The sequence below is a fragment of the Ruditapes philippinarum genome, unplaced genomic scaffold, assembly GCF_026571515.1.
Source record: "Ruditapes philippinarum isolate M1 unplaced genomic scaffold, ASM2657151v2 ctg4675_1_1_1_1, whole genome shotgun sequence".
In the NCBI taxonomy this organism is placed as follows: domain Eukaryota; kingdom Metazoa; phylum Mollusca; class Bivalvia; order Venerida; family Veneridae; genus Ruditapes; species Ruditapes philippinarum.
The window spans coordinates 76218-94453 of record NW_026865347.1 but is presented as its reverse complement, the minus strand read 5'-3'; the positions used below and the strand labels follow the sequence as shown (position 1 = coordinate 94453).

At 32.2% G+C, this 18236-nt stretch overlaps 1 protein-coding gene across 3 annotated transcripts in view; it reads right to left on the bottom strand.

The window, feature by feature from the left end:
- Nucleotides 1-18236, bottom strand: part of LOC132728699 (death-associated protein kinase 1-like) — a gene marked incomplete at its 5' end in the record, with an annotated part of 107046 nt that overhangs the window by 13968 nt on the left and 74842 nt on the right. For all 3 annotated transcript variants that reach the window (XM_060714379.1, XM_060714380.1, XM_060714381.1), the window contains 3 exon segments: nucleotides 988-1086; nucleotides 1494-1592; nucleotides 2870-2989. In XM_060714379.1, the coding sequence (XP_060570362.1) occupies nucleotides 988-1086; nucleotides 1494-1592; nucleotides 2870-2989 (318 nt within the window).

The window sequence follows — 18236 nt, the reverse complement described above, 5'->3', positions numbered from 1 at the left end:
CATTCCCCCAACAAACCAGATACCCTGTAAGTGTTAAATATGAGAAATGCATTACGGGTAATTGAGAAATGCATTATGGGTAATGAGATAATATAGCAAATGTTATAAATCAATACATTATCTCCCATCATCAGGATGATAGCAAGTCAAGTATCTGGTAGATAAAAGATCTCATCCATTAATTAATGATTTGCCACATTCATCTCTTAACCTCAGATATAATCAAGTAAAAGGAAATTCCTTAGCTTTTAGTTGGTTTGACTTACAGAATTTTTTACAAGTATACTTTTTTTTCTTTGGAACAAGCAGACATGTATATTAATATATATACCTGGAACAAGTATATCCTTTTTCAATATATGCGGACTGCTTTTGAAATACAACCCAATTAAGTGCATCAAGTTATATATGTGCTTAAAAACTTATCTTAATTTTGAAAAAGAATATTTCCATGAAAGAAAATATATGAAAATCTCTTTAAGAGCAAATGCACATGCACAAAATCATTGCTAAACAGTTAATGCCCTACTTACAACAGCAGCAAAATATTTTGTTCCGAAACATTTTAATCTTTTTTTACAATGTCATGTATGTTAAATAACAGAGACATTCTATGTTACAATTCTTTGGAGAATCAACCATAAGATTATCAGAACAATTTTACTGTTAATAGTTTCTATAAGAAAAATGCATTAGATATAGCTTTATACCCTGTAACATAATTATATGCTTCTGAAATTTTACACTCAAAGTCATTGTTTCAATGGTTTTTAAGTCTAGAATGTACACTTGTGAAGTAGTACCTCCAAGCAATCCCTTTGTGTATTTATACAAATAAGTAGTATCCGAAGGCCATTCTCATTAGCTGATGTCATTTAATTTTATAAACATGGTTAAGGTACAGCCTCCATATATAGGTTATATAAATTCGGATAACATTGTCAATCTACTTATCTCATATTTATCATAGTATTGCATGATATTTACCTTATTTTGTGTATCTAAGGGGATGCCCTCATCATATAGGTACTTAATGACCTCTACATGACCTTGCCTTGCTGCCCAGTAAACTGCACTGTCACCATGCTGAAATAATACACTCATAAAATATACACATTTATCACATACTTGACAACATTACTGTGATATTACATTACCCTAATATAAACATCACACTTTGACCTTTAAGTTGTGTCAATCTATGGAATAGGCTGATATTCATCAAATAGCAAATGAAAGCTGATATTCTATATGTGAAAGGGTAATATAATATATGTATCTTTTAAAAAATAGGACAGCATATTCGACTATAGATGAGAGATATAAATCATATCTGATTGGTAACGAAAATATTTTATTTGGATGCATAAAACGTTTTTGACTGTATACAGTAGGATATAAAGTGTCATAAAATGAAGTTCAGTCTTTGCAGGGGTGTTATACAAGCATGTTACCCTGGCAAGCGTGTCTGTTCTAATAATAGCTCAACTGACCTTGTCTAGAGCACCAATATCAACCTCTTTAGAGTTCAGGAATTTTATGACCTCTGTATGACCTCCACTTGCAGCCATATGCACTGCAGTTTCACCATGCTGAAAAAGATATAGTGAGGTTCCAATGTAATCATAAACCAATCTAGTCAAAGTTAACAAATGCATTTTAGTTTAAGAAAAAACAACATGCAAATAATAAACGGAAATAAGGACAGTAATTTGTAGCAACATACGAAGAAATGTGTCCCAAGAAAATTTGATCATAAAATATTTCACAATTTAAGGGACTGAGTTTTATAGACATGGTGGGACAAGAAATATTTTTTTTCTTCAAGACTTGTCTTTAGTTTGATGCATGTCCATGATGTCTGGACCAAAAACTTACATGCAAAATTTCATATTATTTGCACTCATTGTTTCTCCAGAATAATATCATTTTATTTCTGCAAAATGACCAAAAGATAACATAAATCGGACTTACAATCACATGAAAAAAACATTTTTCAATTTCATTTCTAGAGTTAATTTCTTTATATCTCTTGTATAATTTATGTTTCAAGTATCCCAGTTGATCTATGCTTTTGGACCTAAGTTGAGTTCCTATTTAACTGGCTGTTTGGAAACAACCCAATGCTACAAAATTACTAATTGCAAAAAAAATATTCTTTTTTATCTTGCCCTGCCCATTAAGCCTGCAGAAAAACAATGTAGTTAATGTCACTTAAATTTTAACAGTACATTGTAGTTTATATGTAATAAATTGCTCACTTCTCTTGAAAGATATACACCTTGAATATATATTATATATTATAATATTCATGTCAGATTAGCTAATTATTCATTGATCAAAAAGGGAGTGTACAGGTGATAATTTGTACATTAAAATACATGTTAGAGCTGTCAGTTGTGTCACAAACATTGATGTATTACCAATCTTGTCTGGTCCGTAAAATTAATGATTAACTATTCAGGTATTTTAATGTTATAAAAAGTTAATAAAACAAGATGGCCATTGTAACCCTGTATTGCTCACCTTAATACCTCCACACAGTTTTTTTTACAGTAGAAACAACTTTCTATAAGCTTCCGAATATTATAAATAACCACAATCCTGGCAGTGAAACAAGTGCAATGAAAGCAAGGAGTTCTCAATCAGCAGACTTAAATTTCAAATGACAGAAGTCCTCTTTCAGAATGTTGCAAGGTATCTTACAAGGACCTTCAACATTCATGATTTGTACTGGACAGAATAGTAATACCAGAACTCACAAAATTGTGATCAACTTCACCAAACAATGTTAACCAAATCAGTCTCAACCAATGAAATCAAAAACTTATAACATAATTATGACATCATGTGATGTCATGTGACCTACCCTATTAGCTGTTGTAAGATCAATTTTCTGAGCCATATCTGTGAGACTTTTGATGCCTTGTACATTACCCTCCTCTGAGGCACAAAACAGGGCTGCCTGCACGAAATTCTCAGCTTTATCCTGAAAATAGATAATATTGCTCAAATTAAGTATAATATTATACATTAAAATACACAAACTGTAAAAAATTATTCATGTAATATTCCAGCTTCAACATTGTGAGACAATGCACACTCTCTAGCTCTTAAGAAGCCATATTCACACCTTCAGCTGTCTATGTATGAAGTAAAAGAACACATGAACACTTTTTACTATGTCTGAAATTAACAGGACCTTCACACTTTCAAGTCACTAAGCCTAATGTTAAGAACACATTCACACTTTTAACTCTTTAAGCCTTAAGTTAAGTTAACATGCATCACACTTTTAACTCTCTTGGCCTAAAGTTAAGAACATATTCACACTTTTAACTCTCTAAGCGTTAAGTTTACAACACTGTTATGATTATTAACACTTTTTAAATCTCTAAGAATTATCTTTATGACTGAACATATTCACTTGTTCACTTCCCATCCTGTTATGTTTACAACAGTTCTGATTAAATTTTCTTTGTCTAAAGTTGGGCATATTCAATTTCTTGATCCTTGAGCCCTACCTTAAAAGATCATGTGCAACCTAATATACGCCTATATTTCTGTACTTATGTTCATATTTGGATAATGAAACATTATGATACTGAAGCTCTGGTAGATATTATGGACATATGTTAATATGTTTCACAATCAGGCTCATCCTGTTAACTATAACAACATTAGCAGTTCCAGAACTCCCAGAAGTATATCTGTCCTGTATGTGATATGATGTTCTCAATATAGTGATAGTACATAACCAGAATAAAATAAGCATAAGTTACACTGGCATCTGAATCCTACCATCATTATGATTATTCATGAGCACTATGGCTTCACAAAGCCATAGAAAATCCCATTACAAAACTAATATAATACTGGAGAATTCCTACTAAATATAATTTTGTTTTTTTCTTTTTGTTTGCATGGTTTTATGGCGCACCAACACAGTTTAGGTCATCACCAAAACAGGAAAGATGATTTTGGCTAACCTCGGATGTTAAAAACTTAAAGCAAATCCTGAGGCCAAAACCACCTCACCTACTGGTGCTAAGAACTGCATTAGACTCCAGTAATATCTTATGGACAGGTAATCCTAACATGTAATATTAATACTAAAGCACAGGTTATATTTCTGAAGTACCCCGGTAAAGAAATACTCACTAAATTTCTTTTATTTACTTTTAAAATTTCAACTTCAACAAGAAGATCTTTAAGTGCACTCAAAAATGCACATCCATTAAGTTTTAAAATCTAATAAACTTTGAAACATTTAAATATACAACAACTGTTTAAACAGGTGCTATAAATAGTTTAAGGGCGGGGGGAACAGATCAATTTATGAATAATTTGTTCTAACATGTTTGTTTTTCTAAACTTTCATTGAGTTTAGATTATAAAATCATAAAATTCCATACTCAAGTTTTGGCTATCAAACATTTAATTAAATTTGCTTGCATGAATTCCATAAGATGGAGGGATTATCATATTACAATCAAATTAATACAATGTTGCATGAACAACTCAGTTACATTGGTTTTCAAACAGTTTGGGTATTGTTTTTTTCCTACACAATAAATTGCCAGATTTCTGCAATATAACAATCTCATTAATCAAAAACAATACAGAGTTCTGATCTGTTCAAACATCTATTATGCACAAAGCCCAAGGGTCCCATCAGAATACCCTTATCAATTCCTACAATCTCATCCATCTCCAATGATTATAGATTGAAAGCAATAAGAGGCAAAAATCAGGCTACACAATCACTAAAAAACATTTCCCAATTCAGCTAGCACTTTCCTGCTTATCTGCAGAAAACAGTCTTTGGACACTGAAACGAAGGTCTTTTAAGACAAAATAAAATTTTTGCCATATAACTGATCAATTCAGGTTTGTCTTTAGTATTTATTTCTCTGTAGAAAAAAATGACCATGGCCATTGAAGACCTGAGACCAACAATTCTAAAATCCTGTAGGTCTGCATACAAAAGATTAGTTACTTTAACAAAACCTTGATCAAAAGAAGAAGATTAAAGACAACTAAAAATGTGTCCATAGGACACAGATGCCCCCACAATTTCCACTGTATTGTCAGTCTACAAACAGACAGCTTGACACAAGGACAGCAGGATGGGCAGACAAGGGCAAATTTAACTGCTTTATGCCCCATCCCCATAAGTGGGGGCATAAAATAGGCAAATCTTGACCTTGTATCAAGAAAAATCTATATATACAAATGTAGATCATGGGTACAGCTGCAAAACAGGACCTGGATGGTTGACCCAATATGATATAAGCTCATCTTTGATATGTTTTATGACACTGTTTGTTGATTTTCATTGCATTCTTGACCAAGAAGGTGGACAATTATGATGATCATACCTAGTTTTATCTTATGTTTAATTGTTCACCTTTGCAGAAAAAAGAATAACTTTACATGTATATCAATGCTATCTAAACATATGTTGTTTTTTTTTATTCTCTTTGGGTTGATTAATGTTTGTTTGCTCACATCCTATAGCTCAGATAAACATATGTTTTTGATGGTTACCTGAAAGAAATCACATCTTGGCATCTTAATCTAGCCAATGGTGCTGGAATCTGCACCAGTATATATATGCTCTTACAAGTAAACCCACAACTTCTCAACATGATAAAATAATTATAAATCACTATCAGTGGGTAAACATTCTTTAATACACCAAACCTATGGACTGAACTTAGGATTTTAAAAGGAATGAGAGTGGACTCTTATATTAACATTTATGATCTGTCTCGTAATTTAGCTAAAGATTAGACTAAAGGAAGAAACTTTTAATGAAGTCGAGATAACAGGCTCTTGATTAAATTTATTGGCTTAAACAGTTTTATAAAGGTAAAATCTGATCTGAAATATATACTATAACTTCTATATGGATATATTTTCTATGGTAAAACAATGATGTAAATGCAATTTGCAATTAACAGATGAAAAATTTATGTTATAGCAATACCACTGTTCATTTGGAAAAAAAATAATCGAACAAAATAAAACACAGATGAAGGTTATATCTAAATATTATGCATTTGTATAATAATGATTTTTATTTAGAATTCAAAGTTTTTTGTTTTTTTGAAAGTCACATAATAACCACTAACCTCATCCTCCATTGTATCCATTTTGTTTTGTTCAAGATTTCACGATTCAAATTTATCTTCAAGTCCTTCCATCAATTAATTCAATATACTTTATTCAAATTATAAATTCTTTAACCGCCTGAGCATTAAACAAACTCTGCACTTAAAAGTTCACAAATATCCCTTTGTTACTATTGCAAGTATGTCCCGCACACAAAAATGTTCATTGCCTAGGAAAGCAAAGAAACAATACGTATAATCATGTTAACAATGTTGTTTCAAGGAAAGGGAGAAAAAAAATCAAAAGTTCAACTAGAGAAATTTTCTCAATGGAATAACATATGAAGCTGGGTGCCTGGAAATATTCCAAACTACAAGTATATTAATGGTAGAAAAAAACACAAACATTCGAAGGTTTTGCCAATTACTACTAAAAGCAATCCATGTTAAGCAAATGGTGCGGCTCAATATATAAAACTGTACACTGCTTAATAAGCACACCAGTATATTACATGGAATATAGGCAGGCGCTTGTCACATCATATAGATAATTAGCTAGCCTCTACTACACACACTTTCACATATAGGCAATTAATGTGGGTAATTAGTGTGGGCCAATTAATGTACCACACACTATAAAATAAATGCACTTTTAAGTCAAGGCAACCAAATGAAATGCTAAGAAAATCATTGCAATAAAATAAATATGTAGCAGATTTTTTTTTTTTTTTGATATTTTTTTTATTTTGCAATACTGTTCACTGACATTATCTGCATGTGGAACTGGCTTTATGTTATTTGTTTTGCATACAGTAGCTTTTTAATGATGAAGACATTGTTTTCATTTTTTCTCCAGTTAGCTAAGAGACCTTGGAGCTATAAACAATTTTGTTACCAAAACAACTACAAATATGATATTTTTTGTATCTTGTCATTGGCGACGCCGGTGAGCGGCGTCGTCTATTATGGAACGCTTTTTATTTTTGCCTATGGAAGGAGCTGTTATTATTAGCAGTTAATTTCATGTTGTGTTAATTAGTTTTATTTTGATTCGTAAAAATCAAGTAAACAAATGTGTTGTTATATTTGTATTTAATAACTTTATGTAAAAAGCATGTGCATTGTGATATTATTTTCACGAAATTGCAGGTTAAGTTTAACAGCTTGTCCCTTAGTTTTAATGACAATACTAAAACCCGGATTTCGAATATCGTTGTGGTCTAGATTGAGGCCGTATCAGTTCATTCATTCATTTATACATTTTCAAAATTTTCCTACAAGAAGAAAGTTCACCTGCAATTGAGTATAAGGATAGGTAATGGAACTGTTGTAAACGATTATCCTATTGATTTTATTCTTATTACATTTATCTGTTGCGCAGAATGGTTGTTTTTACAAAGTGTACCAGTATCCGGATGTTGAAAGCTATCCGACTTTCTGCAATTACTGCTGACACATGGCCATCTATTTTTTTATGAATACTTTACCATTAATTTGCATGGCTTGATAAAACTGAACCTGCAGCATTTCATAATTTTGCTGTTTAGGGTGTTCTTTTGGGTTTCAGGTTTTCTTTATTTTAAGGGGAAGTAACTCATGTTTACTAAATTATTTGTTCTTTTCTGTCTATCTTAGGTATTACTTATAATACTATTTTTGTTGTATATAATTCACCAGTTGTAAGGTCATCAAAAGCATGTTAATGTTAATGTTAGGATTTCATATTTATTTAATATAAACTGGGAATTATTAATGTTATGTGCATACATGTATATCTTAGACAGTAGTATATTGATATGTTGAGACTTATTATTTTTCTGCATTTAAAGAGATACAGTTATGTCATTATTATTAAAGGGATGAGACTTTCATTTAAAGTTATAAATGATAAAACATGTATTGATTGAAAATGTCCTTAAACTTGGATCAAGCAATATAATTAATAAAGTCTCAAAAAATCATATTCTGAATAGTTATTCTATTTTTTTCTAACATGTGCATAGTTTGAAAAGGACAGCTTCTGTCTTTTCTATTTGTAATGAAGGGACACCGGTCTCAACCTCCAGGTCTCCTGAGTCAACCCGACAACAGACTGTACATAGAGTAGATTGTTACTTGCCCTTGAATAAATTTGTGCACTAAATTTATAGTGGGTGATTTGTGCCACATGAAAACCAACATAGTACAAAAAGTAACTGGGCGCCAGATGAAAACATGAAAATACAATCTACCACAAAGTGGTTTGTTTGTTGCATTTTCATGTTTTTGCCCGGTGCCCTTGATGCAAAATACAAATCAGCCTTCATAAAATTTCTTATGTTGGTCACAGGTTTGAGTTCTGGTCAAGCTCAAAGTTTTTCTCATCCTGTGACTGCATATAAGCATGAGTTCAATTTCCTATGCTCTGTAACATAAGAAATTCACGAACACAAATCGATATAGTGGGGAAATATGTTGTGGTTTAGAACTGTTTCATTATTAATGAGAAAATGTGTAGCAGGCCGGATAGCTCAGTTGGTCTTCTGAAAGTCATGGGTTCGAGTCATGGTCAGGCAGTTTCAGTCAGGGTTTAGAAGTGGTTTTTTCAATTGACACATGTTTGATTCATTTAACAGATTGCATTATTTGAAATGGACAAAGGCAGTATTGCATGATACTTTTAGATCTACAAAGGGCATTTGATACAGTTGAACACACTATACTGCACATGAAGAAGTTGTTTTTCTTCTTCTTTCATGAAACTTCAAGCATCTGCCATATATAATGACATTCTTACATGGTTTAAGTCTTATCTCTGATAGTAGCTGGTTGATGTGGCTGGTACTCATTCTACTACTGCTCTGAGTACCTATGCTGTCCCCCTGATGTTCATTTTAGGTCCTCTTTTATGTCTAATATATGTCAATTACATGTCTTCAACCCTAAGCAATAAGCTTTTATTATAATGCACAGGCACGAGTATCAGACCTTGGAAGAAAAAATATGGCCATATTGATAAAAAAACCTGTGTTCATCTTAAAAGTGTCAACAACCAAAATAAAATGTAAATAATGACCCCCTTTAAAAATATACTTTAAGTTGATAGTATATTTTTAAAGGGGATCATTATTTACATTTTTTTTTGGTTTTTATAAACACAGTTTTTTTATCAATCTGGTCATCTGGTCATATTTTTTCTTTCCCAGGTCCATACTCGTGCCTGTGATTATATGCTGATGACTCAGGAATCCTTGTGTCTCATAAAATAAATCTGAAGAAATTCTTTCTTATAGCATGAGTCTTATAAGATTGCTTAATTGACTATAAATTGTCTTTGCATCTTGGCAAGACAGGTTTTTCTTTTTTGGTTTAAGTTTCAACTTAAAAAGGCCCCGCCTCCCGGTCATGTAAAGGGACTGCTTAAAATACAATCTTTTGTTAATTTTTTGGTGCAAATTGGGTCAAAATTTTTTTGGGTCCCCTTTTATGGGTTTGCATCAAAAGCTTTTTGTTATTTAATTGAAATACATAATTCCTCCGGAAGGTCGACTACAGTCCGCTGTCAAAAACAAAATTTTAATAACATGATTTAAAATTCAAAATGTTTGTTTGTAAAAGATAAAAAATATTTGTCACCTTTTGCACTGCAATAGTGGTTAATCCCAAAAAAAATTTAATCAAGTTAACTTTGCACTAAGGGTTAAAATTTTAATTTATTGTTATTTATTTTGTTTTGCAAAAAGTTCTTGAAATACGTAAAATATGAAAAAAAAGTTTTCAAAAATTTCCCTAAATACAGTAACCCGCCACAAAAGGAGCCAATTTTGATAAAGGGAAGTATTATAACCAAAACAATATTACATGATTTATCTAACCTTCAGCAAAATCATATTTTAACAATATCAAAATACATGTACAATTTCATTTTATTAAGTAGCCATATGGCAATTATTAACAGAATACAACTAATAAGTATACTCAAAGGCATCATTTACAATGCTTGACATAGGAATCATCTCTGGTTCAGAAATGCACAAACTGTTTATTTTCAGAAGTTTATGAACACCAAGGTGGGTATACTATCAAATTGCAGAGGTTATAGTAACTGGATTTCATCCAAAACATTGATGATAATGATGATTATATCTCTGATTGCAAGAACAATCCTATTGTTGTTGTAGATTCCAGCAATTCCTTACAATACCGTATTGTATCTAATGTTTGCACCTGATCGCTTTGCAAAATATAACTATTCTGGAAATATTTCTTACTACTTATGACTCTATTGTAAATAACTATAAATAATCAAGGGGTGATATATCCCTATATGTATTTCATGAAGAATCATTCACATGCAAAACTTAGATTCTCAAACGCTTCTCTCTAATTCCTTATTAAACAGACCGAGCACTTGTGTGCGTATGATTTCACTATTATGTTCATATATAACATCATAACCCAATGACAACACGAATATTACATCAGATTCTGAGCTGCATGTACATTGTAGTTCAACATATTTTTAAGGATTCTATTTCTATATGTATGCTAAAATGGAAACATAAGATAAAGACATGTAGATAGAAATATATTTCTATTTGCAACAGCAGCATCAAAGGAATATAAAACATGATTTGTTGCTCCATTTTTAAATACTTTGTAATTAATCACTCAAACCTACCGACTAAACATTCATAACCTATTAAATATCTTATATATATGTAAATGAAATCTTAAAACAAAATACATACTTGCTTCAAAGAAACACATCCAAACACAGCAAATTAACAAAAAATCATAGCATGCACACTTTGAAAGTTTTTGATAAAACATGTATCATTTCACAAAAAAGTTTTAAGTGCACTCAAAGCAATAAATCAATGAGTATTAAATCAATATGGTAAAGTAGAAAAAAACTTGGTGTTCAGAGCTAGAGTATTATGGTAATTAACAGATGGCATTAATGAAAGGTTAATTAAAGGCCAGGAATTATTAGTAAGTGTTAATGGCTGTCAATTTATGTAATTATTACTCATATATCACCTTGACACTCACTGTACAGGACTTACCTGTCAGCTAAACAACATATATTACATTGACATGTGTAATATTCACATTTATACACCAGCTCAGTTAAACATTACTCATTTGATAAAATTGTAAACATGTAATATATATCTCATGTTTATAGACATGTAAGGAATCTAGAATGAAAGAATGAAAGAAATAAGAGTTTAAGAAAAGCATTCAAATTCATGATTTCTGTACTTTTTATTGGAATAAATTATTATATCTTTATTTTTCTTTACTATTAGCAGAAGAATATCTTTTAATTTCTGTACTATTAGAGAATAATATCTTTTGATTTATGAACTTATTAGTGGAATAACATCTTTTGATTTTTGTACTATTAGAGGAAATTATATCTTTTGATTTATGAACTATTAGTGGAATAATATCTTTTGATTTATGAACTATTACAGGAAATAATATCTTTTGATTTTTGTACTATTAGAGGAAATTATATCTTTTGATTTATGAACTATTAGTGGAATAATATCTTTTGATTTATGAACTATTAGTGGAATAATATCTTTTGATTTATGAACTATTACAGGAAATAATATCTTTTGAAAATAGAAAATGTCCTCCATCAAATTGACATCAAAAAACCTGTGAGCTTTCACAATACTTCAGTATGTAAATCAAACTTTATACCTTAAAATATCATGGGAGGACATGCCTTGCAGACAGATAATTAAGTTTTACCTACAGTCAACAGTAGTTTAAATGAAATATATCTTAACTTAAAATTCTTTGTATGCATTTTTCCACCTATCCTTTTAGAATTTTAGGAAGGTAAATTTTTTTTGTTTACGAAAAAGTGCACAAAAGTCATGTACATGCTTCACTTTGATAAATTCAAAATTTAACTATCCTTATGAAATAAAACATATACTTCAACACAGCATTTTCATTGATTAACATATATTATGTATTTTTCATTCTAAAAGTACAACACCCCTCCTCCCCACATTCTTTGAATAGTCCAGCTAACAACTGACATTAATAGCATAAAAAAAACATTTTGTGAATATAAAGAAAGGCAAATGGTTCAAGTTTTATCATAAACATTCTTATAATCTTCCTCATGTAAACTAAAATCTGCCAGAAAAATCCACAGATCTTATTTGATTTTTCTCAAGTGCATAACTATCATCTATCAACTCCCACTCTCAAGGAAACATTTTTATCATTGATGAGATATTTATCTTTTTGGTTATATCTTGAAATACAAATATATTTCCTAATCAGATAAGAGCTAGAAAACCGTCTTCTTTGTTTTTGCTGTCATACCAAAACTCAGTCAGTGTGCCATTATATTATGATATAAACATAATATGTACCGTATTATGTATTGAACAATTACAGGGAAACAACTCTTACAGCAATGATAAGTAAGATGATCAACAGATTTCTCTCCCTTTATTGATTTCTCTGTTCAATTCTACCTTACATTTTCCCAACAAACAAGCACTTTACAATGATTAATTGATTTTTACAGCAAATTCAATACTGCAATATTACAGATTTTCACAGGAAAAATAAAACCAATCTTTCTGTTACCATGGCAACATGAGAAATTAATGGACTCACCTCAAATACAGTTGATATAGTGACATCATCGGAGGTGGACGGTGACAGATTCATCATGTCACAATCAGCTAGCAAATCACGTTGTTCCCTCATCATGTCACATGTATTGTCACACAAAAACAAATGTCACACTATCTCAAAATTTGTCACACTTTTGCATTCATTTTTTTTCACATTACATTCTTAGGATATTCAATATGTCTATTTCATCCCAATAAAAAATATCTAACTTCACTTCCAACATTATTATCCAATTTTCTGTCACATGGTGGTGAATGTGTCTCGCAAATAACTGCCTCGTGAATTTTACACTTCCAAGAATCACGTTTCTTTCAATTGTTACTGTTAATTAAGCCTCTTCCAAGAACGAAGTTTCTCACAATTGTAACAGATACTGTTAATTACCACTTATTAGTAAGCATGCACTTATTTTAAGTCTTGATTATTTAGTTCCTTTGTAATATAACCACCTTTTGAAATATAATCACATATTCAGATAATTTAAGTCAAGTATATATTAGTCCATCAATAATTTTCATAGACAGATATTGTACATGATAGATTACACACTTTTAATATTATTCATTTGAATTTAGTTCCAAGTTTATATTTCTCAAAATCTAAATATATACATTAAAATGTATATAAATATGAGGAAAATGTTACCAGATCATATTCTGGTTCTGTTCTTCTGTATATATCCAAGTCAATTCCACACAACATATTAAATGTGATGTTAAATGTTCTTTACTCACCACAGTATTATATGTTAACCCTATAAAGAATATTGAAAATTTCAAAAGTTGTGAAATATTTCACACAAAAAAACTGTATATAACTATAATTTCATTATACCATGTCAAAACTGACATCCCACATGAATTTTATGATGCCAGCAATTTTTTTCTACTTTTTCTACTGTCACATATAAATTCATTTATTTTCAGAAATTACAAGAGAAGATTAAAAATTGTTTCTGACATACTCCAGGTTTTTTCAAACTCTTCCGAGTGTCACCAAGAACAGTAAAAAATTTCCCCAATAAACCATGCTTTATCTTTTCAAAGTTTATAATCATTATCTCTTGAAATATGCATTTTAATATAAAATTTAACAACAGTCTTTCCAATATTACCATAACATTTCCTAATCTTGTAACTAATACAAATTAGAAACCCTCAATTACAACAATTAGGTAACTTCCCTTCTCATAATTTGACTTGTTACACCATAAAACAAAATTCTCATGTTTTGCATTAAATTTTATCAATGCCTCTTTTTTGTTGTATGCTGATACTGAAAAGCCTTGAAATATAACTGTCACTATCCTTTTAAAATGTTTCAGTTTTTTCAAGTTCAAAATAATCCCCTTAAAATTTCAAATATTCAATTAGATTTTAGCATGAATGCCATCCTGTTTTAACCATGAAGTCTTTGTTCAGCAGAAAAGTTCATGTCAACCATGCAATTAACTGTTTCCTCAATATTAATATTTGTAAGAAACAAAGATAAATCCAAAGATATTTCACTCCATTTAAAAGAAAAAGAAAATTTAGACCAAAATTGTTTATTTCATCAAACTGCCACCAACCAAAACCAGGTGTGCTATAAGTAACCCTGCATCGGGCATCCAACTTAAAACTCCATGGTCTTAAGACTAAAAATTCTCGCTAAGCATTAGCTCCAACCTGATGAGCTGGAAATTTGAGTATTTGAAACCTCTCTTCGATTACCAGGACACCATTTGTAAAACCAAAATATATAACTTGTCTTAAAACAGTTTGGCAAATTATGGCAACTATATAATTAAATTAAGTTTTAAAATGCCTGCCTATTTGTGACATTTTGATATGGAAATAATTTTTTTAAATAACAACAGTTCCAAATTCAAAATAGGGCAAGTCTGTTTAACATTTTTAGTGGTGTGAAGAAGTTAAATTAGTAGCACTTAATTTAATCATCGTTGCATGGTATTCAATTCAATCATTACAGGATATTAAAACACATTCAGTATTTAAAACACCTCTCTCTGAAAATTCCATGAAATCCTTTTTATCAAAACAAGATATGTTTGTAAAACATGTATGCCCCCTATCAGCAGCCAATTAGTCATGTGATAAGGTTATTATGCATGACGTCTGACCCAGTGATCAAACAATTAATAAGGGTTATAAAGTATCTACTGGTCATGACCTTGACCTTTGACCCCTTGACCCAAAACTCAATAGGGGTCATCTGCTGGTCACGACCAATCATCATACAAAGTTTGAAGTTCCTAGGCCTAGGCGTTTTTAGTAAATTGATCAGAAACCGTTTTTACCTACAAGGTCAATGTGACCTTGACCTTTGACCCCTTGACCCCAAAATCAATAGGGGTCATCTGCTGGTCATGACCAATCACCATGCCAAGTTTGAAGTTCTTAGGCCTAAGGGTTCTCTTATTATTGATCGGAAACCGTTTTAACATACAAGGTCAATGTGACCCTTGACCTTTGACCCCAAAATCAATAGGGGTCATCTGCTGGTCATGAACCAATCACCATGCCAAGTTTGAAGTTTCTAGGCCGAAGCGTTCTTTAGTTATTGATCAGAAACCGTTTTTACTTACAAGGTCATTGTGACCTTGACCTTTGACCCCTGATCCAAAATCAATAGGAGTAATCTGCTGGTCATGACAAATCACCATACCAAGTTTGAAGTTCCTAGGCCTAAGCGTTCTTGAGTTATTGATCAGAAACCGTTTTTTACTTAAAAGGTCAATGTGACCTTGACCTTTGACCCCAAAATCAATAGGGGTCATCTGCTGGTCATGACCAATCACCATGCCAAGTTTGAAAGTTTCTAGGCCGAAGCGTTCTTTAGTTATTGATCAGAAACCGTTTTTTACTTACAAGGTCATTGTGACCTTGACCTTTGACCCCTTGATCCCAAAATCAATTGGAGTAATCTGCTGGTCATGACAAAACACCATACCAAGTTTGAAGTTCCTAGGCCTAAGCGTTCTTGAGTTATTGATCAAAACCGTTTTTACTTAAAAGGTCAATGTGACCTTGACCTTTGACCCCTTCACCTAAAACTCAATAGGGGTCATCTGCTGGTCATGACCAATCATCACACAAAGTTTGAAGTTCCTAGGCCTAAGCGTTTTTAGTTAATTGATCGGAAAACCGTTTTTTACCTACAAGGTCAATGTGACCTTGACCTTTGACCCCTTGACCCAAAATCAATAGGTCATCTGCTGGTCATGACCAATCACCATACCAAGTTTGAAGTTCCTAGGCATAAGGTTCTTAAGTTATTGATCCGAAAGCATTTTTACCTACAAGGTCAATGTGACCTTGACCTTTGACCCCTAGACCCCAAAATCAATAGGGGTCATCTACTGATCATGACCAATCACCATCTCAAGTTTGAAGTCCCTAGGCCTAAGGGTTCTTTCATTATTGATCGGAACCGTTTTTACCTACAAGGTCAATGTGACCTTGACCTTTGACCCCTTAACGCCAAAATCAATAGGGGTCATCTGATTGGTCATAACCAATCACCATACCAAGTTTGAAAGTTCCTTAGGCCTAAGGGTTCTTTTGTTATTTGATCAGAAACCGTTTTTAATTAAAAGGTCAATGTGACCTTGACCTTTGACCCCTTGACCCCAAAATCTATATGGGTCATCTACTGATCATGACCATCACCATACCAAGTTTGAAGTTCCTAGGCCTTAAGGTTCTTTAGTTATTGATCGGAAACCGTTTTTACCTACAAGGTCAATGTGACCTTGACCTTTGACCCTTGACCCCAAAATCAATAGGGGTCATCTACTGATCATGACCAATCACCAAACCAAGTTTAATGTTCCTAAGCCTTAAGGTTCTTTAGGTATTGATCGGAAACCGTTTTTACCTACAAGGTCAATGTGACCTTGACCTTTGACCCTTGACCCCAAAATCAATAGGGGTCATCTACTGATCATGACCAATCACCATACCAAGTTTGAAGTTCCTAGGCCTTAAGGTTCTTTAGTTATTGATCGGAAACTGTTTTTGCTTTTAAGGTCAATGTGACCTTGACCTTTGACCCCTTGACCCCAAAATCAATAGGGGTCATCTACTGGTCATGACTAATCACCATAACAAGTTTGAAGTTCCTAGGCCTTAAGGTTCTTTAGTTATTGATCGGAAACTGTTTTTGCTTTCAAGGTCAATGTGACCTTGACTTTGACCCCTTGACCCCAAAATCAATAGGGGTCATCTACTGGTCATGACCAATCACCATACCAAGTTTGAAGTTCCTAGGCCTTAAGGTTCTTTAGTTATTGATCGGAAACCGTTTTTTGCTTTCAAGGTCAATGTGACCTTGACCTTTGACCCCTTGACCCCAAAATCAATAGGGGTCATCTACTGGTCATGACCAATCACCATAACAAGTTTGAAGTTCCTAGGCCTTAAGGTTCTTTAGTTATTGATCGGAAACCGTTTTTGCTTTCAAGGTCAATGTGACCTTGACCTTTGACCCCTTGACCCCAAAATCAATAGGGGTCATCTACTGGTCATGACCAATCACCATACCAAGTTTGAAGTTCCTAGGCCTAAGGGTTCTTTAGTTATCACTCGGAAACCATTTGGTCTACGGACCGACGGACCGACGGACCGACGGACCGACGGACCGACAAGTGCAAAGCAATATACCCCCTTTTTTTCAAAATGGGGGCATAACTATACCATTTTGTAATACAAAGCACTACATTTCATGCCACATACAAAGCACTACAAAAACTTTCATAAAGCATCATAAGGGGCCTGCAAACTTATATATATAATGTCTGCATTGTTTCTACACTAATGAACCTTGTAGTAACTTATCCAAACATAATCTTCTGCTCTCATATAAACAAATCCTTCCAGTCTTACAAGAAGCTCATTAATTCCTTGCAGAGAAAATAAAAAACTTTTTATCATGCAATTAAATCTGTCAATCAGAGACAAAGAGAAAACATCTCGTTAGACCAAAACAAAAAAATGTTTTGTTTCTCATTTCACATCTTAAAAAGGAAACAGGCTAGAGGTTTCTTTTCCTGTCTTTTCAAATTGAAAAAAAAAAAGAATTCAAATGAGAATTTCTTCTTTTTTTTTAAAATTCTTTTTATTCTTTAGCGAAGTTAAATATCAACCAAGACTGTTAAAGTCATATTGGTTTTTTAGCTATACTTGTATGTTTCTATGGGGCATGAACCAGGGCAAGAATTAGGCCATAACTGTTCATGGTCACTGTCATCATTAAATTAAACCACAAAGCCATGAATTTCCCTGTACTTTGTCATATTCAAAGTAAAAGACCATTATGAAGAATGCTCCATATTTTATGTACCTTGACTCAACCATGAATGATCAATATTTACTTCATGTTCAAAATCAGCAACCATACCCCGACTTATTAAAGCTTTGAATGTTCCATATTTTTTTGTCATGTCCAAAGTCAGTAACCATA